This window comes from Equus quagga, chromosome 14, assembly GCF_021613505.1.
Source record: "Equus quagga isolate Etosha38 chromosome 14, UCLA_HA_Equagga_1.0, whole genome shotgun sequence".
Classification (NCBI taxonomy): Eukaryota; Metazoa; Chordata; class Mammalia; order Perissodactyla; family Equidae; genus Equus; species Equus quagga.
Window position 1 is genome coordinate 95,951,065 of NC_060280.1, and position 22,493 is coordinate 95,973,557.

The following is a 22,493-nucleotide window of genomic DNA, read 5'->3' on the forward strand; positions in this document are numbered from 1 at the left end:
AGAGCAGCAAGCTGGTGCTCCAGCAGCCCCGGAGTACACAACGGTCTGTTTGTGTGTCAGTATTGTTATGGTCTGTCCCAAAGAACGCTGACCTCCAGAGACCCAGGGGAACTCCCGAAAGAAGGCAGAAGCCATGGAGTGGGGCATTCCCAACACGAAGGCAGAGCGCCCGGGTGAGATACTTTACAAAACACAATTCACATGTGGCAGCGACAACATGAAGTAACGTGGACAGACACCCGAGCAAACGGGCACCAACGGGCTTCATCACCCTGAACGGTCTGTGCTTCAGAGGACGGCCGCGAGAAAATGGGAAGAGCGCCCCGAGCACGGGGCGAACGCCTGCAGACCGTGTCTCTGAGACGGCACTGTGTGCAGCCCGCACAAAGACTCGTAACATCACAGTAACAGTAAAGACAACCCCTGAAATAGCGCGCCAGGGACCACACACACGTCTCCAGAGAGAACAGCCCAATGGCCAGCTGGCACCTGAGAAGACGCTCAACGTCACCAGGCACCCTAATGACACCCACTCCACACCCGTGAGAACAGCAATCACGCTAAACACCAAGCCTGAAAACGACAGGTGTCGTTGGCAAGGATGTGGAGAAACGGCCCCCGGGCACGGCTGGCAGGATGCGACACGGGGCGGCCACTGGAGCTTGCTCTGGTAGGTCCTCAAACAGTGACACACAAAGTCTCCCCAGGACCCAGCAATCCCACGACCAGGGAACGGGGAAATGAAGACACGTTTTCAAACAACACACACGGCATGTTCGCAGCAGCGTGATTCAGTGCAGCCAAAAGGCGTGTCCATGGACACGTGAATGGTCCACACAGTGTGGTCCATCCAGACACTGGAACATTACGCAGCCTTGAAGAGAAAGGGAGTCCTAACACCTGCTCCAACGTGAGTGAACCTGGAGAACGTGATGCTCAGTGACATGAGCCACACACAGAAGGACACACATTGTGTGACCCACTCACAGGAGGTCCCCAGAGGAGCCACATCCACAGAGACAGAAAGTAGATAGGGGGCCAGGGGCCAGAGGAGAGAGGGGGAGTGACTGCTAATGGGGACAGGGTTTCTTTTTGGAGTGATAAAAATGTTCTAAAATCAACAGCCTCAGGGCAGGTGGCAGCTGCCTGTCCCTGCCCCGCCCTGGGAGGGGCACGCTGAGCACGAGGGGAGCCTCCCAGCGGACGCCCCTCCCACGGACGGAGCCCCCACTCGCCTGGCGCTGCCGGGCTCGTCCTCGGAGCCCTGCTCCTCGTCCGAGGTCAGCGGGGAGTAGTGGGCCCCGTTGGTCTGGCTCAGGGGCTTCTCCTTCTTGAGCACGGGCGGCTGGTCATTGTCCTGGTAAGGGACCGGGGAGCTCTTCAGGGAGCTCTCTGGAGACGAGATGGCCGTGATTTCCAGAGGCTGGTTGATGTTGTTGACCTGAGGGCCAGCACAGACAGCACAGCCCTGTCAGCAGGCTCCCGGGCGCCCGCCCCCCTCAGCTGGGCCTGGGGGCAGAAGACGCAGCGTGCAGGCATCAGCCTGTCTGGCCCGGGGGTGGGGAGGCTGCCCCAGCCCCCCCCTCAGCTTACCATGGAGTTGAGGTTCAGGGGGGACCCTGAAGACTGCGTGAAGAGGCCGGCGACGGATGGCAGGGCCCGGCGCTTGGGGGACACACCCGAGCTGAGGCTGGGGGTCCCCACCGACGCCCGCTTCCTCCTGCCCCGCTTGCGGCTGTCCTGCCCGTGGCTCTGGCCGCTGTCCCCACGGGCACCCGAGGGCAGGGGGCTGTGCTTGCTGGAAGGCGACTGCTTGGAGCCGGGGGCACCTGCCGAGATGGTGAAGACGACCCTCCTCCTGGCCTCGCTCTCCGGGTCGGAGAGGCCGGACTCGCAGGGAAGGTCTGCCTTGCCGGCATCGGGGGGCGGACCCTGGGCGGCGCCGAGCCGTGGACTGGCGCAGAGCTGGTGGGCGGGTGAGGCCGAGCCGGAGTTCCGCGGCTGCACAAGCAGGGGAGGCTGCTGAGGGGTGGAGCTGCGGGACCCCATGGTGGCGAAGAGGCTCCCCGAGCTGGAGGACTCGTCAAAGGCGGTGGGCTCGACTCCAGGAGCGAGTGGGGCCGGGCTGCCCGCCAGGGCCCCACTGATGGCCACGGAGCCAGCGTAGGAGAATCCTGCGGGAGAAACGCGGGTTCCTCAGGGGGTCTGTGCCAGGAGACCCCCAGCCTGGCCGAGGACGGCGCCGGCCCTGGCGGAGCTGGCTCAGCACCCAGGAACCTGCCGTCTGTGTGGCAGTGAGCCCCCCCATGCCCAGAGATGGGCACCAAGGAGCCAGGCAGGCGCCTGGGAGGCGCTGCCGGGCGAGAGACCACGCAGCCCCGGGGCCTGTTAGGCGCTGGCACGAGGCGGCCACGCTTTTGGACGTGGGATGATGGGAGGTGGAGGAGCCCGCCCATGACCCCGGAGTGGCCCCTGGCGCTCCCCACACCAAGCCCTTTCTTGGGGCCCCTGGAGGCTCAGGAACCCGGATGAAACCCTTGTGAGAGAAGATGAGAGCCATCAGGCCGCCAGTGCTAAAGAAGGTGGATGCTAGAAGGGTCTCAGCTTGGCTGGGGCCCCTGCGTTTTACTGTTCGCTCCTGGAGAAGTAATTACCCCATGGCCACGGGCTACACAGGGGCCCAGCCCGCAGGTTTGGTGGTTCAGCCCAGCCGTGGTGGGAACCAGTTTACTGGCACACACCCACCCATCGGACTGTGGCTGGCGCCTCCACGCTGTGGTGTTAACAGATGTGACAGAGACCCCTCGGCGGCAGGGCCCCAAGTGTCTGCTCCACCGGGCCCGGCACAGATCCGCTGGGCACTGTGCTGACACGCAGACGTGTCAAGAATCAGAGCTCTCTGAAGAAGAACTGGAACCCAGCGGGAACTGGGCCGCCCAGACGCCCCTGGCAGCGAGACGAGGACACCATCTGCCAGGGGGAGTGCACATGCCAGGCTGACACCAGCCAGACTGAGCAGCCACGTCAGGAAGGCCCACACAGGCTCGCCGTGCCGCTGAGACCACAGCTCAGACCCCAGGTGGGAGCGGCCGGGCTGGCTCTGAGCTCGGCCTGGCATCCCTGAGCCTCATTCAGAGACACCCTGCTCCTGCCTCCCGTCCCCAGCCTGGGCCCTCCCGCTTCAGAGAGCGGCGGCGGCAGTGGCTGGAGGGGCCAGGCCGAGCTTGCGCAGAGGCCAAGTAGGGGGAGGGAGCCACGGCAGCAGGCACGGCTCTTACCCGCAGGTGCCAGGGCGAGGCCTCTGCCTCCAGCAGCGCTGCTCGCGGCACCATGGGCACCGGCACCCGGCTGCTTCTCCAGTGTGGATGAGGAGTCTCGGGGCTGCGGCACAGGGCTTGGGGTGCTTCTCTGTGGAGAGGAAGTGCACACCATCAGCTGAGCTGGGCGGCAAGCAAAGGTCGGGGAGGGGGTCCTGGGCAAAAGCCATAGGAAATGCAAACGGCCCGAGGAAGAGAGAATGGCAGGTGTGTGAGAGCCGTGTGCTCAGGGTGTGAACGCAGTGGGCAGCCACCAAGAGTTCTGACAAGATAAGGGACAGGTGTCTGGCGGGGCTTCTACAGGATCGCCTGGCTGAGGGGCCGTGTCAGGCTGAGGTGAAGGGACAAGGAGGGCAGCGAGGGGCTGCAGTTACATTCGACACAGCCCTTCTACTCCTGGGGGACAAGGTGAGAGCAGCCGTCCACACAGAACCTGCACACGCACGTTTAGTGCAGCGTGACACAGGACAGGAGAAGTTGGAACAACCCAAATGACCATGAATAGATGAACAGATACACAAATGTGGCCCACCCACACGCTGGAGCACGACGCAGCCGTGAAGAGGAGTGAGGCCCTGACACGGCTGCACGTGGACGGACCTGAACACATGACGCTCAGGGAGAGAAGCAGACACAGAAGGACACACGGCATGTGACCCCATTGATGTGAAACGTCCAGAACAGGCAGATCCACAGACAGAGAGCGGGCTCGTGGGGGCCAGGGGCTGGGGAGGGGGTGGGGGGATGCTGATGGGGATGGGTCTCCTTGGGGTGATGGAATGTTCCGGAAGCCACTAAAATGTCCACTTTAGATGGGTGATTTATGAGTTATATCTCAACAAAAACCACAAAAAGGCTGCATTATACAAGATTCTGGTATTCGTGTGTCCACACGTGTGAGGTAGGAGGATGCAAATGTGGCCTAGAAGGAAGGGAGACAGGTTGCAAGCTTCCACCAAATCCGAAGTTTTATCCCCTCTCTACCCGCACACACCACCTTTCACACAAAAAACCTGAGATAAAAATAGCAAAACCTCACTGCAGCTAAACTTGGATTTTGGACGTTCTATCTTTCTCAGAGCACTGGGACATTAAAAATTCAACAGCATGCAATCTAACAAGAAGGAACCAGGTCTCGAGGGGAGAAGAGCAGGCGCAGCACCCTCGGGTCCACCTGGTGCTCTGGGACGCCAGGCTCCCGGGCCGGCCCACGCCTCCCCGCGGCGCACTCACCGCCTTCTCGGCGCGGCTGGGCAGCACCACGCTGGCCAGGGGGATACTGACGGGCAGCTTGCTGGGCTGCACGGTGCTGAGCGGGATGCTCACGGGCAGGCTGGTGATGGCCTCCCCGCTGCTGGCGTAGGCGCGCTCCTTCAGGCCCTGCGGCACACCGGCACAGCCGCTCACTCCGCTGAGCAGAGCGCAACTGGAGCACACCACGGCCCTCCCACCTCAGGACAGGGCCCACGGCAGCGGATGGGCCCCCGCCCCCAAACTGCTCCTCCTGACCTTCCAGGACCCCCGCCCACCTGCACCCCATCCATCCAACCGCCAGCTCCTCACGCTCTCCCTTTCCCCGTATTTCCCGAACCCGCTGCCTTACATGCACAAAGGAACCGCCCAGAGCGGCTCTGCTATCACCCCATGTGCTGGGCTCACCCCAAGGACAGCGTGGTGACCACAGGCGGGACACAGCAGAGCCCGAGCCCCCCACCTGGCATCGCCTCCCGCCCGGCCTGACCGCTGGCTCCCCCACATCCACCCCACGTCCTCCTCAGGCCAGACTCAGGCCTCCCAGGACAACATCCCCTAACGGACTCGTGGAGAACACTCTCCGAGGGGGAGACCCGCCCACCTTCTCGCTGCCCTTCTCTCCCGTCATCTGTAAGGCCGCGGGGGATGAGGGCCGAGGGTCCTGAGGGCTCAGCTTGATCCCGTTGGCGATGACAGGGCTCTGGTAGGGAAGGCCGTTCTCCTTGGCGTGCTCAGCTCTGGAACGAGATGCGTCCGTTGGTCATTCTCCGGGGAGCCCACAGCCACGTTCCACAGGCTGGCAGCCTGGGCCTAGCAAATCCCCCGAATCCCTTCCAAACTGATGAGCTCACGCTCAAAAGACCCCAAGGCAGCCGCAGGGCGCCCGAGCGGGGCAGCAGGCAGCAGGCGCAGAGCCCGTGGGCCCGCGCACTCACCTCGGGTGCAGCTCGCCAGCGGCCGCCTTGCTGCTGACCGCGTGGTCCTGGCTCAGGTGGCGCCTCAGCACCAGCTTGGCCGGCGAGAGCCGGGTGTAGTCAGGCAAGGCCAGCCCGGACAGCTTCTCGAGCCTCGGCCGGCTGCCGTGGCTGGGGGTGCAGGGCACGACCTCCTGGTCCAGCGGGGAGGCCAGGTACTGGGGGGTGTTCTGCTTGGACGAGGGCCGGCTCAGCGCGCTGCAGAGCTCGTAGCCGGCCGCGTGGCCGTTCATGGAGAGCTCCGGGCTCATGCTGCTGAAGTGGGGCAGGGAGAGCTTGGAGCAGTCCAGCTCCAGGGGCAGCCGGCCGGGCTCCGCCTCCAGCTCCCGGCCCAGCGCGCCCTTCCCGCGCAGGGGCAGGGGCAGGCCATCGTCGGGCGGCACGCAGGACTTGAGCTGCAGGAGCTCCTGCTGCCGCTGGCTCTTCTCCAGCTCCACGATGCTGATCTGAAGACAGAGCGGGTGTCACGCCTGCCGCTTGGGGGAGGCGCCCCCACTGCCGAGGGCCCAGCCCCAGCCTGCAACCCGCCAGAAGGGGCCTTCCGGGAGAGCACGAAGGACGGGAAAGCCCGGACAGCACTTTCTTTGGGGGGTGGGGACGCGAGCCTTTGTTTCTCGGTTTACCCATTTTGGCTTTTTCCCTTATTGTGAACATGTGTCATTTCTTTATCACACAGAAGAAATGGAACGCAAACATATTCCCTTTCCGAGACTTCCGTGCAGGCTGGTGTGTGGACAACACCTGGCTCTGGTCACAATGTCAGCGACCCTCTGTTAGGACACACGCTGCTGGCTCAGCGAGCGGGACACCCCTGGGCCACCAGCCCTTCAGAAGCTGCTCGGCAGCAGATCATATGGGACCCTAAACTTCCCCTCTTAGAGATGGGAGCACATCTTTAGAAAACATCCTTAAAGTGAGTGGGTGCAGAGAAACCCGCCGCGTTGTCATCTGTAATAAGTTACTTCCAAGAACCACAAGGTTCTGGGGTCGGGGAACACCTACGTGAGTTATGAAGGAGCGCCGCCAAGACACAAACGCAGCGGGGCCCCAGCCTTCACACACAAGCTTTAGTCACTGACGCCGCCGCCGGCAAGCGTCCTGTGCACCTTTCTGACTGAAAGCCACACCCGCAGGGAATCAGCTGCCAGCAAAGGCCCGAGAGCAACAGACCCGGAGGCTGCCCTCTCCCTTCGTCCCACACTCCCTCCTAGCCGAGCACCACAAGCAGCCCACCCTCAGCCACAAAGACACCAGCCAGCTGCCTTTCACGTAAACACACATCTCCTCAGTGACTGTTCCAGAAACAGTTCACCAGGAGCCCTCAGGAAGCCCCAGGCGCAGACTGCAGCCCGAGACGCCCTGAGAGCGCACCCTGCCCACCGCACTCATAGCACTCCTCCAGGCCTGACGACGGGGACGCCCGGGGCGCCGTGACTGTGACGCCCAGAACGAGTACCCTGTCCTCGGGCGGATGGCCTCGGCAGGTATGCCGAGGGCACTGAGAACACCCCTGGAGCCCGCGGAAGCCCAGCGCCCGGGCCCGGCCCACCTGCAGCTCCAGGCAGTGCCGCTGCTTCTCGGAGATCTGGCTCTTCAGGGCCTGCTTCTCCTTCAGCAGGCTCTCCAGGGACAGCGTGGACCAGTCCAGCTTCAGCTCCTCACATCGAGCCTTGAGCTGCGGGGGGGCAATCGAGGCCATGAGCCAGGCCAGGCTGGCCCCTACCCCCGAGCCTGCGTGGCTGTGGGGGGATGGGACGCGCCCTGGGACGCGCAGCAGAGGGCTCTGCTTCCCGTCCCCACACTGGGCTCGGGGGAAGAGACGGGCCGGGGGTCTGGGCAGGTGTCCCCACAGGCCTGTGTTCTGGGAGCATGGAACCCATTTCTGGAAGGCCAAGCTGAGGAGGCAGCCCGAGGAGGAGGCCGGGGTCCCCAGAAAGGAATGTCCTACAGGGAGCAAGAGGAGGGGTGCCCACAGGAGGGACTAGAGGCCCCGTTAGAAGCGAGGCTCCTGCCCAGCCAGCGACATGCGTCCACGGTCCCCAGGGGAGCAAAGCTGCACGGCCTGTACCCTGGGGCTCCCTAAGGAGCCCAGCACTGGGGCACGGAGAAATGGGAAAGCCCAGGACGCCTGAAGGGGCCTGCGTGCTGTCACAGCCCTACATGCCCGACAAGTCTCAGAAACTGCCTGTGGCTCTAACATGCTCTGAGAGCCACGAGTGTTCCGAGCACGAACGAGGACAGGGGGACGGGGCAGGGGCTCCTGGGACCTCCCCCCCGCCGCTGCAGACTAAGCGAAGGACAGCCCAGGCCCAGCAGGCACCCTCAGGCCATCTCTGTCTCGGGACGCATATCAGGGCACCGGGCTCCAGGCCCATCAGTCGAGGGATGCCCGGCCCTTCCGGTCTGGGGTGCAGGAGCCCTGTGTGCTCTGGGGCGCTCTGGAACAGACCACCGCCCTCCCCGCGCCCACCCAGGCCCCGCGCACCAGCTGCAGGCTCTGGCTCCGCAGCTCCTGGTTGTCCTTCTCCAGCTGCTCCGTCTGCTCCCTCAGCTGCTGGTTGTGAGCCGAGATCTCCTTCTGTGCTTGGATCAGGTCATTGTAGGTCAGCGCCTTCACTCCCAGCTGAGGACACAGGATGGCAGAGGTGGGTGTCCACGGAGGGGCACGGGGCAGTGGATAAAGGGGGGGGCAACCCAGGGCTGGGGCTTCAGTGGTGGGAAGGGGAGGGGGCTGGCTTACACCAGGTATGACCACGGTGGCAGCCATGCTGGGACAGCCCTAAGACACAAGCCTGTGCCCACCCCACGCGCTGAATGGGGAACAGCCCTCGGACCAGAGCCCAGGTTCCAGGCCGCCCTGTGAGGAAGACGCTCAAAACCAAGAGTGCCCGACGAGGAAGCGGGCCTTCTGGATCTCAGCCACGCCAACTGCGCCCCTGCCCGCCCCCCATCCCACACTCGGGTCGTTGCCGGGACGGGGAGCCGGGGCAGGGGCGCACGCCTCTACCTCATCCAGCTTCTGCTGGAAGAGCCTCTTGATCTCCTCCTTCTGGGCCTGGCAGTGGCCGAACAGCTGCTGCGCGGCGCCCAGCAAGCGAGCATTCTTCTCCTGCAGGGGACGGGCCGGCAGGGAGGGCTGGTGACCATGCAGCCCGTGCCCCATCCCTGCCCTCAAACACGCTCCGAGGGCCGCCTGACGTGAGACGCTCCAGCCCGGAAGGCTGCACAGCCTCCCAGCCCTCTCAGGGATGAGAAAGGCCAGCGCTCAGCGAGGGAGGGGCCGACCCCTCTCCAGACTCAGCCAGGGCCCCACACACACCACGGGACTGGCCGGCTCCCCTCCCACCGCTCCGTCCAAAGGCCGTGCGACACGAGTGGCGTTTTGAATTACAAACTGATGAGGAGCGACAGAGCCACATCCTTCCCACTGGGCGGCCACGTCAGGGGAAGTGAGACAACTTCCCCGCGAGCCGGGGGCCATCGGAGCCCGGCAGCTGGGAGACAGGGGCCCCTCCACCGCCCCGCCAGCCCCTCGTGGAGGACATCTGGAACCCAGAGGCAGACGCCGGCCCCTCACGAAGCCCACCTTCTCCTGGTCCAGCAGCTGCTGCAGGTTGGCCTTGTACTGAGGGGTCTTCGTGTACGCCAAGAACTGCAAGTACTGAATCTTGAAGGACTCTAGGGGAGAGCCGAGGGCGGGGTTTTCACGCAGAAATGCCCCAAGCGCGGTCAGCAGGGAGGCAGAGGGCAGCGACGCGGCCAGGCCGGAGCCCTGATCTCAATGGGGGCTTGCTCGGTGCAGCCTCAGATGCCGCTTAAACGTGTCTGTTCGCCGCTGTCATCCCACCAGGGCCTTCGGTGCCCACGCTGCCTCAGCACCTCCACCGGGACCCTCCCACGGCCCCTCGCAGCCCTGCCGTCGTCACCCTGCACTTCCTTTCTCCCCAGACCACGTGGGTTTCAGCTACCAAACCTGCCAACTCTCCCGAGTAAACATGCCACGGACGCCGGACGGAGGAACCTGACGGCTCCCACCGCGTGAAGGGCTTTCCTGCTTCCAGGCTCAAAGTGGCCAGAGGCACCGGGATCTGGCCCATCGATGTGAGCACGTGCTTGGCTAAGCCAGAGAGGGCCCTGCGCCCTGGTGGCACCAAGCTCATCCTGACAGGCCCATCCCCCACACGGCAGACACTGGGGCCGGGTCACTCTCTGGGGGGCTGTCCTGGGAGGGGTGGGGGGTAAGCAGCATCCCTGGCCCCACCCACTCGATGCCAGGAGCTCCCTAGTCTACCCTGGGGGGCAGAACCTCAGCCTCAGACAACTACACGGCCCTGCTGACCCGGAAGCTCCGGGGTCACCTGACAGGACTGACCCTGGCCCTGTACCTCTAGTGTGGTCACCCGTACAACGTGGCTTTCACTGGGGTCGCTAGACAAGCAGAGCCTCAGCCCTGCCCCCTCCCCAAGAGCCACGGGGTCGGAACCTGTGGAACCCGCAGACCCTGCACGCCTGGCGCCAGCTCACCTAGCAGCTTCTGCAGTGCGGGCGGGGTGGGGGCCAGCAGCAGCTGGTCGGGGGGGTGCCGCTGCACGCTGGGAGGTAGCTGGTAGAACGGGCTGTGAGGTGACTTGTACGCATCTGTGGGGAGACAGCAACAGCCACGCTTCAATAACTGCCCGGCACTCCTGGAGAGTTCCAGAAGACTGCTCCATGGACTTTTACCAGCTTTTTTAAAGATAAGACTCAGTACAGCTTCTAAGGTCCAAAGACGCCATCAGATACCACATCTCGGCGCTTCTAGAAACAATGATCCCTACGATCTAAGACATCCCTGTGGCCGCGTCGTTTCTGCCGTGGCCGTGCAGCCAGCAGAGCCTTGGCCGGCAGGGTGAGCCAGGAAGCCCTGCTGCGCCTTGCTCTCGGGCAAACTGCAGGGGGTGGCGAAGCCGGGCAAGCGGCGCCACACCCACAGCCCAGGACGTCCCACCCTCAGCAGGATCTGGAAATCACGAGCCGACCCATACAGCACAGGACACCGCCAGCAACCTCTGCCCTTCCACTGCCCCGAGCTGGTGGGCCGTGCCAGGGGCAGGAGAGAGGCAGTGGGGATGCCCAGAGAGCCGCACACCGCACCGAGGCAGCGCAAGGACGGGGAGCCGCCAGGACGGGCGGACGATGCGTCTGAGGAGCACGGCGCTTGGGCCGCGGGGCGGAGGCCGTGAGGGGTCGTCTGCACTGGGAGACGCCGGGCGGCGGGGCTGCTCACCCTGCGGCGAGGGCGACGCCGCCTGAGACACGGTCTGCGCGTGCAGGAGGTCCAGTGCAGTTTGGGTCTTCTTGGGCTTACGCTCGGGGTTCGCAGTGCTCGCCTTCTTGGGACGCCCGCGCTTCCGGCCGGCCATCTTCCGGCCCTTCTTGTTCAGCTTCTTCTTCCGCGCTTTGGACGGGGACGGCTTTTTGACGGCGGTCGCCCCAGCTTTCTCGTCCTCAGCACCAGAATCCTAGCGGACGGGTTGTTGGGGGGGGGGGCGCGTTGGCAGGAGCCAAGCCCTTTGTTAGCACCAAGCATGCGACACGGGCTCCAGGAGAGCAAGGGGAGGAGAGCAAGTGCCACGCACCCAGGACCAGGCCTGGAATCCCGGCCCTGCTCCAGCCTGGCGAGGGAGGGCGCCTACCAACGCACGCATGCAGCATCGCCCTCCCTGGCCGGGTCCCAACAGGTCACTGTGGACAGACGAGCCACTCCCACCAGGACCAGGGCAGCAGGGCCAGGGCGCGCGCCCTTGACGCCAGGCCGTGGGGCCGCTCACCATGGGGGTGTCCACAGGCGCGGCCGCCTTGCCCTCGGGCACCTTGGTGGGAGTGGTCGTGTTGCTCTTGGCGTCCCGCTGCTGCCGGCGCCGGGCTGCCTCTTGCTCCTCCTGGAAAGCAAGTGCGGCCGTGTCCCCGAGAGTGCTGGCGGTCGGGGCCCTGGCCTGAGGAGACCCGGAGCCCCTGCTCGAGGTCCACTCATGTCCACCCCTCTGCCCTCTGCACAGACGAGGGGACTGAGGCGCCAAGCAGCCCAGGAGCCTCCCGAGGCCCCACAGCCGGCCGCAGCCTGTGAGCACGTCTGCGTCTGCCGGAGGCGAGCAGAGCCCCAGAGCTCGGTCATGGGAACTCAAATTACAGACGAGGGACCCTCAGTGCAGGGACGGAAGCCACTGCCAGGCGGTCACTTCCCTCTGCCCCTCTGACAGGTGTGCCAAGGGCCCCAAGATGGCGTGTTTCCTACACAAGAGAGTCTGTTCTCTGAAGCAAGATTTGCTGCAGACGCCATGAGGAAAGGGAGGAAACATGGGGCGACACTGGCAAGCTTAAGCTGCTCTGTGTTCTTGGCGGGGGATGACCACGTAAGACCTGGCTCCTGCTATGTACGGCAGAAGGACACAGGGTCCCGGGGGCCGGGGCCGGTCATTTCCGAAGGGGCTTCTTCATGCTCAGATACTTGTCTGAGCCTCAAAGAGAAAGACACTTAGGCAGACATTCTCTGAGGCTTGGAGGCTGGAGAGGCGAGTCCTAGGACCTGGCCCTGGGAGGGACGCCACAGGGGTGGCAGAACCACACGGTCAGACTTCAGGCCGGCTCTCTCGACAGCCAGCAGGCACACCGTGTGCTGACCGGCAAGGCCAGAAGCAGCCGCACCATGCCTGGACGGGGGCGGGACACGCCGGCCCCCCCGGCTCCTCGGGTCTCGTGTTATGGATGCGGTGGGTCAGGGTAACGGAAGAAAGAGCGGTTCGCCCATTCTGTGCTTCAGCACAACTCACCAAATGACCACAAAATTTTCAAAGACTGCAACTCGTTCAACCCATTTCCCAAAAAACAGTTGCTCACAAGAAGCATGCCCAGCGGGAGCTGGGAGAGAGGAGGCGGACACGGGCGAGCGAGGGCCGGAGGAGACGGGGCAGGGCCGTGGAGCCGCCCAGACCCGCCGCTCCAACAGCGCTCCTCACGTGGCCACACGGCACACGGGCGAGCTTCCGGCAAGCGGCACACCCACGTTGTTAAGTCAAGGAAAAAAACACAAACTTACCCTGAGTTTTGGATTTTTCAGACTAGAAAAATAGTTTTCAAGCTAAAAATGGAGAAAGAAAAGACAAACTCGTATTAGAAGTCAGTTGCAACCCTGCCAGGACAGAAGCGACACCCCAATGCGCTAGCGTCAGACGCCACTAGAGAGCTGGCAGCATCGAGGCTTCCAGACAGGCCCACGACCTCGCCTCCCAAGGGGAACGCATTCTGCCCAGACCCTCCCCGACCACTGGGCCACGCTCTCCGGGGTTGTGCAGACCCTCCACAGCCATCTCACGAAGCGGGCAGACACACCATGGGTGAGCCCAAGAACTGGCTTCCAGCCGGCCCAGAGGCCCCTGGACACCAGAGGCCTCAGATGCCAAGGCCAAATCCATTATCGTCACGTGTCACCCAGGACCACGTCTGTCCTACACAAGGGCTGAGAGCAGAAAAGGGAAGACAAACAAACGCCTCGACCTCCTGGCCACAGCCATTCCTGCTGAGAGACAACTGTGACAGCTGAGGGTAGGGTGAGAGTGCTGGGGAGGAAGGCGCTCGGGGTGCAGGCCTCAGCAGCGATGAGGAGGGTGCCAGTCAGGACAGCCCAGGGAGGGCGCAGCGCCCGCCACGCGGGGACACTCACTATGGTGCGGTCGATGGTGTGCAGGTAGTAGGAGACCGGCTTCCCCGTCCACGACACCGAGCCCTTCAGTGGCGAGAGCTCCACGACGCGCATGATGGTGCCGATGTCTGCGCACAGCAGGCAGCGCGTCAGGGCCTCAAGCACCAGGCGGGGAGCCGCGGCGAGGCCCCGGCGTGCAGTTTCCTGGCAGTGACCTCCTGCCCAAGAGGCACCCGCAGGAGACGAGGCAGGAAGCGGGCAGAAAGTACCTCGCACCCACATCCTCACGGGCCCGTCCACGGCCACCAGGCCAGGGAGGCACCTGGAGGCCAGCCCGCAGGCAGATGAGAGAGGCGCACAGCCTGCACATGCCTGAAGGCAAGTCTGCTAACCCACAGGGCTCGTCAGAGGAAAAAGGCAATGAGCTCAACCGGGTAGGATCGAAAAGCACTTGTAGGATGATTTCGAAACACGGCTACCAAAGCACCCAGCACCCAAACACCAGAAACCCACAAGGCTGAGCACCACGGAGCCGATGTGGCTCCCCCAGGGGCCAGGGTGCCAGCCCCTCCCATCGCAGGCTGTCTGCACTGAGCCCCTCGCCCACCCAGGCCCTCAGTGTGAATGCAGAGCAGCCTTGTCACCTGCTCCTTTCTGGCTTCGTAAACTCCCATCCAAGCTGTGGGCCAACCCGGGCAGTCCTGCCCCCAGGGGACCCCAGGTCATGTCTGAGGACATCTGTGAGTGTCACTGGGGGTGCTCCTGGCATCGAGTGGGTGAGGGCCAGGGATGCTGCTCAACCCCCACAGCGCCCAGGACGGCCCCACAGAGAGTGACCGGGCCGGATGTCAGCGGTGTTGCGGGGACCCGGCATTAACGCACGTCAGAGGCTCAGAATCACATATATTGATAATTTAGCAAAACGAAAGTTTCTTACCACTCAAGTTTCTACTGTTTATTCTGAAGTTTAGAGGTGCAAAGGGCTTCGAGGACACAATTCTGCCACCTGAAACACAGAAATTAATCACTGCCATCCGTGGACAACAATCGTACGCTTAAATGAGAAAACTCAGGATGAGTCCAACTGAGCACGCACATGCCCCACAGCCCCTCAGTCACGAGCAGCACCCCGACATGCAGCCGGGTCTCTGAGAGCTGTCCCCAAGAAGGCGGCAGGTGACATGGCACGGGGCCGAGCCAAGCCAAGGTCAGGTGGCAGCCTCGTGGTGCCAGGGAGAGAGCAAGAGCTCAGAGGGCCCAGGGCCTCACAGAGGCCCGGTGGCCAGGGCCCTCGCAGCACCAACGGGGCGTGCTGAACCGCGGGAGCATCCAGGGTGCGTCACGGGATGAGGAAACAGAACCTCGAGTCCTCAGAGCGGCCTAACTGGGAAACGGCAACCTGCAACAGGGCCAGGAGGGGCTTCCGAGTGTGCACCCCTGCAGCACACAGCTGGTGACCAGAGGGATGGGCAGGCGCCCCCCCCACCCTTGGTCCCGAGCTGGCCCTAGTTCGACAAGTGGGCGTTCAGGCCCACAGGAGACAGGGCACAGAGGGGCAAGGTTGAGCTCACCACGGGGGATGAGCCCAGGATGGGCTAAAGGCGACCAGACAAGGGGTCCACTGGGGCGTTGTCAAAAAAGACGGAGGGGCTGCTCTCAAACATCAGTGGCAGAGGCCCAAAGGCCATGTGTCAATGTCATGGGTTAGGGGCACAGCAGAAGAGGTGTTCCAGGCACAGCTGGGCTGGAAGGTTAGGGACACACAGAAGAGGTGCTCCGGGCGCAGCCGGGCCGATGTGGGCTCTGATGGGGGCCTGCATACTCGGGCTGGGGGACGTGTGCAGGGTGAGTGGGACAGTGCAGCTCACTCAGACAAGATCATGAACCTGTGCCACACTCACCTGCACACAGACACGCACTTGCATACACGCACACGCACACACGCACTGAAGCTGCCACTGCTGAAGGCGGCCGGAAGCCACCTGGCTTGATGCTGAGAGGTCCTTCAACTCTGCGGTTTGCTTGGAACAAACATGGGAACCATCCTGAGATCAGGTGGCACTCGGGGGCCTCCCTAGAGGCCTGGTGGTGGAAACAGGTGGGAGCAGGGCAGGGAAGACGCCCTGAGCCAGGCCACCCCGGGAGCACCTCGCGTCTGTCTAGGCCATCTTGGAAGGAGGACCAGCGCAGCTCACTTTATTAGCTGCTCTGATTGGCCCAAGGGGGAAGGGCGCTTTCTGGGGGACCTCCCTGCAGGGCGGGTGACTCCTGCTGTCTGTGTCATCACTGGCGAAGTGCGGGGACACCTTCTCAGAGCCGCGCGGCTCCATCCCTCCATCCACGTCCAGGAGCTTCCCTGTTTGGGCCATGAAGGGGAGCTGCTGACCCCAGAGCCCGGGGGGGCTGATGGCTGAGGGGGCTGCATATCCTACCTCTAAAGTCACAGCCCACAGCCCAGTCTCCTCGACAGGGCATGCCCACTGGGGGGCCCAGGAGACCCGCCAAGTTCATGTCAGGAGGACCCTGGAGAAGGATGGGCATCTGAGGTCAGAGGACGCCTGTGGGCTTTCCCTGGCTCGACTGCCCATGGGATTATCGATGGTGCTTTCTGTGACTAAATCCAACGTGGACGACACCACCGTCGTCAGTGGGAGACAGACTGGCGAGGACCTGCCCAAGCTCCAGGTATGGCCTCGCCCGCAGCACCCCAGATGGCGTTCGGAGAAGATGCTGGCTCTTCTGTCTTCCCCTCCTGGAACACACTGGGTTTTCTCCCCCACTTTCTGAGTCAGAGCCTGACACACTAAAATCCAGGGGCAGTTACAAAATCTGAATCAGGGTTCAAATAAAATGAGCTGGCTCCCATCTACTTAGAAGGTTCTAGAACTGGGTGTTCTCATCAGTCTGACATTCTAGCATGCGAGGACGCCCCAGACATAGCAAAGGGACAGGAGACACTAACGTCTCTGCCTGAGTGACTCCCTCCTGGGTGGCTAACGTGGGGACACGCATGGAGCTTCCCCCCTTCACCTTCTGGGGGATGCAGAGCGGGCATGCAGCCCGCAGCACACACAGCTCGGGCGCAGAGGGAACTCATACAGTTCACCACAGGCCGAGGGAGGAGCTGGGGACACAAGAGTCAAAAGAGGGAAGCCCCACGTCCCCAGGGAGAGGCTGGCTGGGTGAGGGGGTGAGGGCCGCGGGGAGCTGCGGCCTGCACGGGTTCCTCCCCATCCACCGGTGGACTGTCAAGATTTCAGAGACAGGGCACCTCCCCTTAAGGTTTGGGCCAGATCCCAATAGAAGAACACACACTGCACAAAACCGCCAGGGGAATCCTGAATCTCAAAGCTGTCCTGGGTATGGGGAGAACACAGCTCTTCCCAGTGCTCAACAGACCCCAGGGCAACGGCCCGACAGCTCCAGGCTCGAAGAGGCCGCCGGCAGCTCTCAGCCGCGCCCCGCGACCTGCATGGGCAAGCTCCGGCCGCAGTGCTGAGACTCAGACACAGGGGAGCCGGCCCTGCCTCTCCCCTCCGGGGCTGGACTGGGCGGCCACCTGCTGCTGCGGATGGAGGGCAGGGAGGCAGACAGAGCAGCAGGGGCGGCTCTGGCCAGGTGGGGACGGGCTCAAACGAGAAAGGCCCACAAAAAGCCAACGGAGTCAGCCTGGACAGCCCCAGAGCCCTCAGCGTCCCAGGTGAGGGCTGCCAGATAAAGCAGGGATGCCAGTCAAGTCTTAACTTCAGATACACGATGAATGACCCTTTTATCTAAGCTGGGACATTAGGTAGTCACCCGTTGTTTAAGGGCCACTCCAATTTCACCAACAGCCCAGGGCTCTCCTTGCTGGTCTGGCCGCCCCGCAAGGCCCTGGGGCCAGCGGGAAGCTCCCGCCCAAGCAGGGCTTGGGCCACGCCTGCTCCACTCCTCACTGGGCTGGAAGACACAGGCCTGGGACCCCGCTGCTGAGGCCCTGCGATGGGGCACTGAGCTGGATGGGGTCGGAACCGACCCAGAGAGTACCAGCACCTGCAGTTGGGGCCAGGACAGACGGACCGCAGTGGCCGTCTGAGGGCGCGGTGCACAGGGCAGGGCTGGGGTACGTTACCTTCCTTCATGTTTGCAAATCGCTCCTTCAGCTGGTGATCCACCTCAGGACCAAAGGCAAAGTTATTCACAAATATAACACTGCAAAATAATATTCCAGTTGAGTAAAACGAAGGTTCCATTTCCACAGTGTCTAGAGCTCCGGGGCACACACGCCGGCCGCCTCCAGTGCCAGCTCGGGGGCCGGCCAGCCCAGGCTCTGCCCGCACCACCTCTGCCCAGGCGGGGATGGGCTCCTGGGCCCGCAGGGTAGGACGGCTGCCCTGGTTTGTCACTAACATGGATAACTCAGAAATTCTCCGTGACAATCAGACTGCTGGCTCCTCTGGAAAAGCCCAAGCAGACACGTGCGGGCCAAGGCGGCCCCAGTCCTCGCCTCCCCCTCCCACTCCCTCCACTGACTGCTTGCTCCTCCCTGCCCGCCTCTCAGACGTCCCTGGCTGGAATGGGGTGGCACAACCGTCGCCTGGGGACAGCAGTGTGAGGGTGACCAGACACCCAGACAGGAAGGCAGCACGGTGGGGTCAAGCTGCGTTTGAAAGGGAGCCACTTGAGGGTCCACGGGACCAAAGGACAGTTCTAAGGGAGGGGTGACTCGTCCTTTCCTGTTTTCTCCAATGTTCTCTGGCCCCAGATGACTCAAGGAGCCTAGACCTGAAGGCTGCCCACTCAGGCGGTCCAGGAAGCTGCCGCCACACACCAGGGGGCTGTCACCTGCCTGCGCACCCGCCTGCCACGTTCCACTCGCCAGCTCCCTCATCCGCCCGGGCCAACACTCGCTAACCCAGAGAAACTCTCCGAATGGCTAAACTCTAGAAACACCCATGCAGCTGGTTCATGGGAGGACCTGAAGACAGACCATTCCAGCCTTAAAATGACGCAGCCTCTCTCTCCGGCGTGCGCGCCTGTGCACTAAAGCCATGCCACGGCCAGGCCTAGGCCATGGCAGCAGCACTGTGGACAGCGCCTCTCCCGACCCTCACAGAACCAGCCAGCGGGCTCCCCGCCACGCTGCTTGTTTCGAATCTCAATAATTTTAAAGTCAAGAGTCTGGAACCCTTCACAGCAGCCCAGACAGAGCAGAGCAGACAGCAACGGGCAGAGCCGCAAGACAAAACACCAAAGGTGCAAGTAAAGCCCAGCTCCCTCCATGCGCCTCACACAGCAAAGTGCACAGAAGACACCGGGCCACAGCCTCTGGGCTGCTGGCAGACACAGCTGCGACCAGACGGGCGAGCAAGGAAGCTCCACGGAGAGCGAGGCTGGCCTGGCTGGGTCCCCACTCCAGACCCGAGCTTGGGAAGGTTGGACGCCAGAGTCTCAAGGTGACCAGGGTATGAGCCAGAAAAGCCCCCGGGGACCACCGTGACTGGAGAAGGCTCCTAAGGCCATGGCCCCCTCACATTCCAGACACGAGGAAACTAGGGAGTTAACCGAAGCCAGGCGAAGCACTGATGGATGCCCTCAATGACAAGGAGCTGGAGGGGGAGGGGACACCCTTGACAGGAAGCAGAGCACCTAGGGGAAACGGGGGCGGGGGGGCCAGGGCACTTGCAGAGTTGCACAGCACTGGGACCATGCCGCGCTCTCCAGTCACTGAGGCCCACCCTCGCCCTGCCCGCAGGAAGAAGGGGCTGAGCCCACGGGATGGGTCCCAGGCCAGGTGGCGACAGGTAGACGAGGCAAGGGTGCGGTGAGCTCTCAGGGAGCTCCTACATCACCACGATGCCTGGAAGACGGGACACCTCAGCCTGGACGCTGCTGGTCAGCACTTGGCCCACTGGGGAGGGCCCCCCGCTGCACCCTGAGCACGGCTCAGCCCACCACAGCTGCAGCAGAGCCCAGACCCCAATCAGTGGGATCAGCGTGGTTCTCCCAAGCAAACGGTGGGGGACCCAGCCAGTGGGGGACAGAGGGCCCGCCTAGAGTGAGAAGTTCTCACGGGAGAGAACAGGAAACACGCTGTGCAAGAGGGACACCTGCTTCCCATCTGCCCCGAGAACCGGGCAGTGGGATGAAGGGCAACCTGCAGGAGGTCCCCAGGAGAGAGGACAAGACTGCAAGGCCAGACTCTACCTGTGCGGGCTCCACATGGCAGCGCAGCCAAGGGCCAGCAACCTCTGCTGACCCACGCTAGGTGCTCGCGCTCCCACGCTTCTTCCTGCTGACCCAGCAAGTGCTCCGAGGGCGGCCACTGCCAGATGCCAGGGCAAAGCAGAGATCCAGCCTCACTCCCCAGACCCCTGGCCGGAGGCAGCGGCAGGACAAAGGAAGATGGCAAGACAGGACAGCGGAAAGGACCACAGATGCAGCCTCAGGAGCCAGAGGGCACTGAGGTCACGCGTCAGCCCCACAGGGGAGCGCAGAGAAACAGCCCCCAGCCAGGCCGAGGAGGAGGCAAAGGCACCAGCCTGGGTGCTGCTACACAGCAAGACCCACCCTGAGCGCAGGCCCAGAAGGGGGCAGGGTGGGGCCCTTCCTGCAGGCAGCGGGGGGCAAGAATGGGCCTTGAGCCTCTTAGCCCAGCCCTGCCCAGCTATGACCACCTGCTCTGCTGACAGCCCTGAGTGACCCCTGGCGGGAGGAGAGGCGCCCGGGTGGAGGAGGGAAGCTCTGCCGGCCTCTGCCGGCCCTCTCTGCCCTGGGAAAGGCAGCCACTCAGCGAGGGCCGTCCGGCCTGGACCTGCGATAGCGGGGCCCCCCAGCACGCACCCTGCCCAGCCAGGCCCTGGTGCTGCCCTCTCGGCCCCCAGAGCCCCCGACTCGCCCGCCCCGCGTACCTTGTGTTGGCAATCCGCTCTCTCCACTCTTCCGAGAGGAAATCGCCTCTTTCCAGCTGAAAGGAAGAAGACAGGGACAACGCTCACTCTCCACTCTCGCTCGGCCGCTGCGCCCCTACCCCCACCCCCCGCAAAGAAAGGATGAAATGAGCACAAAGTCGCCAACGTGGGAGGGACACGAGATAAGGCCAGGCAGCTGGCCGCCGGCTCCGAGGGGAGGAGGGGACAGTCGGGGATAGCCGAGACCACACACTGCAGGTTGCCATACGATGTGCGGGTCACCAGGCACGCAACTTGGCAGGAAGGGCGCCTAGGGCTCCAGTGCCCATCCCAAGTGTGGGACACAAATGACGACGAATGACGAGGACATGGCTCGTCGGGGCTGAAAGTGGTTGCAGCCTCATAGAGAATGCAGTGGAAAGCCAAGATGCCGTGTCCAGGCCGAGCCAGCAGGGCGCGCCCCTGAGCCACGGCTGTTTCGGACTGAGGCGGACTGCCAAGAGCAGACAGAACTGCGGGCCTGCACAGGGGAGCGCCCGGTGCAGACCACGCCAGGCCAGACACCACGCAGCCAACGGGCCCCGAGACAGCACCAGCGCACATGGCAAGGCGCGGCTGGCCCTCTGACACGGGGACAGGCCTTCACTGGGCAACCTGACCTCAGTTCCTACTGCTCACCCACCCGAGAACGGCCCTGTCTTTGCCCCGGCCTCCCGCTCTCTGTGCTCTTTCTATCAGCAGATGAGCATCACTGTGCCCCACGGCCAGGCCTGTCCAAGAGAACACAGTTCACGTAAACCCAACTGTCCAGAGCGGTAAGGTCCAGCAAACCAAGAAACAGGGCTTTATAACTCCTCAAAAAGCTCTATCACCACTCCTTGCTATCCACTCGAGGCAAGTGAAAACGCCCACACAAAAACCTGCACACACATGTTCACAGCAACACGATTCATGACCGCCAAAAAGCAGAAACAGCCCAGCGTCCACCAATGGATGATGGACACACACAGTGTGTCCCCTGACATGCTGGAGCACAACACAGCCGTGAAGGGGAGCAAGGCCCTGACACAGCTGCACGTGGATGGACCTTGAACACACGATGCTCAGAGAGAGAAGCAGACACAGAAGGACACACGGCGTGTGATCCCATTGACAGGAAACGTCCGGAACAGGCAGATCCACAGACAGAGAGCGGGCTCATGGGTACCAGGGGCTGGGAACGGGTGGGGGTGATGCTGATGGGACCTCGTCCCCACCTGCACGAGTGCCATGAGGTGACCAGGAACCCCCCACGAAGACAGCAGGAGCCTGATGGGGCACTGTAGCCCCCAGGAGGCCCAGTGCCCACCCAGAGCAGACGGAATTGAGACTGAGCAGACAAGGCCCTGGGAGTACTGCTGCCCCAGAGCAATGAGGCCATGTGAGGGCAGGAGCAGCTACACGTCTTCCATCCTTGAGCGCACACAGGGGAACTGCCCGGGTCACCGCGTGATGTGACACGACATGACGGCGCAAGGTGCACGGTGCGAGGAGGTGAGCCAGAGGAAGGCAGTCCAGGTGTAGGGGGAGGGCCCGCCCACGTCCCAGTCATGCCCGAATCTGAATCCCATCCCCACCCGAGGAAGCTTCTGCCTCAGCCGCTGCTCCTGGCGCACAGCCCAGCCAGGCCTCGGAGTGACAAGTCCAAAGTCCCAACCAGGCTGGACAAAAAGAGATCGCCCACAGGCCTCAGGCTTCTGTTCTCAGAGAGGCCGGCTCGCCAGGCTGGCCCCTGGTAGCATCTGGACCTGGACTCGGGCTCGGCCACCCACGCTGCCCAGGCTCCCAGCCCTCAGCTGTCTGTGCAGACACGGGGTCTGGCCGAGCTTTGCTCTCCTCCCGTGCCCAGAACCCCATCCATGCCGGGCAGAGGCCCTGTGCCCAGCCCCCCAAGAACCCTGTCCTGGTCTCCGAGCCCTGGGGACGGCCCCTCACACGTGCCATCACATCTGGTTTGGGGAAACCAGGCATGTCCTGTGGGACTCCCCTGGGAGAGGACTCTGGAAGCTTCTGCCTGGTCTCTCGCCCCCGCCCCACATGCCCTTCCCTCTGCTCATTTTGACTCATGTCCTTTCTCTGTATAAACCATGGCCGTGAGGACAACCACTGCTGAGTCCTGGGGTCCCCAGGGGTCCCCACTCCTGGGGGTGGTCCTGGACTGACAGGTGCCGCCAGGCTCTTCCTGATGGGGCCTCTCTCCTTGGAGGCTGGCCCATCAAGGCCATGCTGTTTAAAGCCACAGCACCGCTGCTCAGTTCTGGTCTCACGTTCAAAGCAAGAAAACAGCTACCGTCCTGGCTCTGCTGCCCAGCTGCCCTGCAGCTCTGTTGTTGGCACAGAC

At 63.3% G+C, this 22,493-nt stretch overlaps 1 protein-coding gene across 1 annotated transcript in view; it reads right to left on the minus strand.

Annotated features, from left to right (window-relative positions):
* DOT1L (DOT1 like histone lysine methyltransferase) overlaps positions 1-22,493 on the minus strand; it is a 67,033-nt gene that overhangs the window by 7,692 nt on the left and 36,848 nt on the right. Inside the window, 18 exon segments of the mRNA XM_046685596.1 lie at positions 1,236-1,441; positions 1,594-2,174; positions 3,279-3,408; positions 4,551-4,697; positions 5,173-5,308; positions 5,507-5,991; positions 7,095-7,220; positions 8,031-8,168; positions 8,553-8,654; positions 9,132-9,223; positions 10,070-10,183; positions 10,812-11,046; positions 11,356-11,466; positions 12,621-12,662; positions 13,245-13,351; positions 14,161-14,229; positions 17,335-17,414; positions 20,114-20,169. Of these exon segments, the coding sequence (XP_046541552.1) occupies positions 1,236-1,441; positions 1,594-2,174; positions 3,279-3,408; positions 4,551-4,697; positions 5,173-5,308; positions 5,507-5,991; positions 7,095-7,220; positions 8,031-8,168; positions 8,553-8,654; positions 9,132-9,223; positions 10,070-10,183; positions 10,812-11,046; positions 11,356-11,466; positions 12,621-12,662; positions 13,245-13,351; positions 14,161-14,229; positions 17,335-17,414; positions 20,114-20,169 (2,957 nt within the window).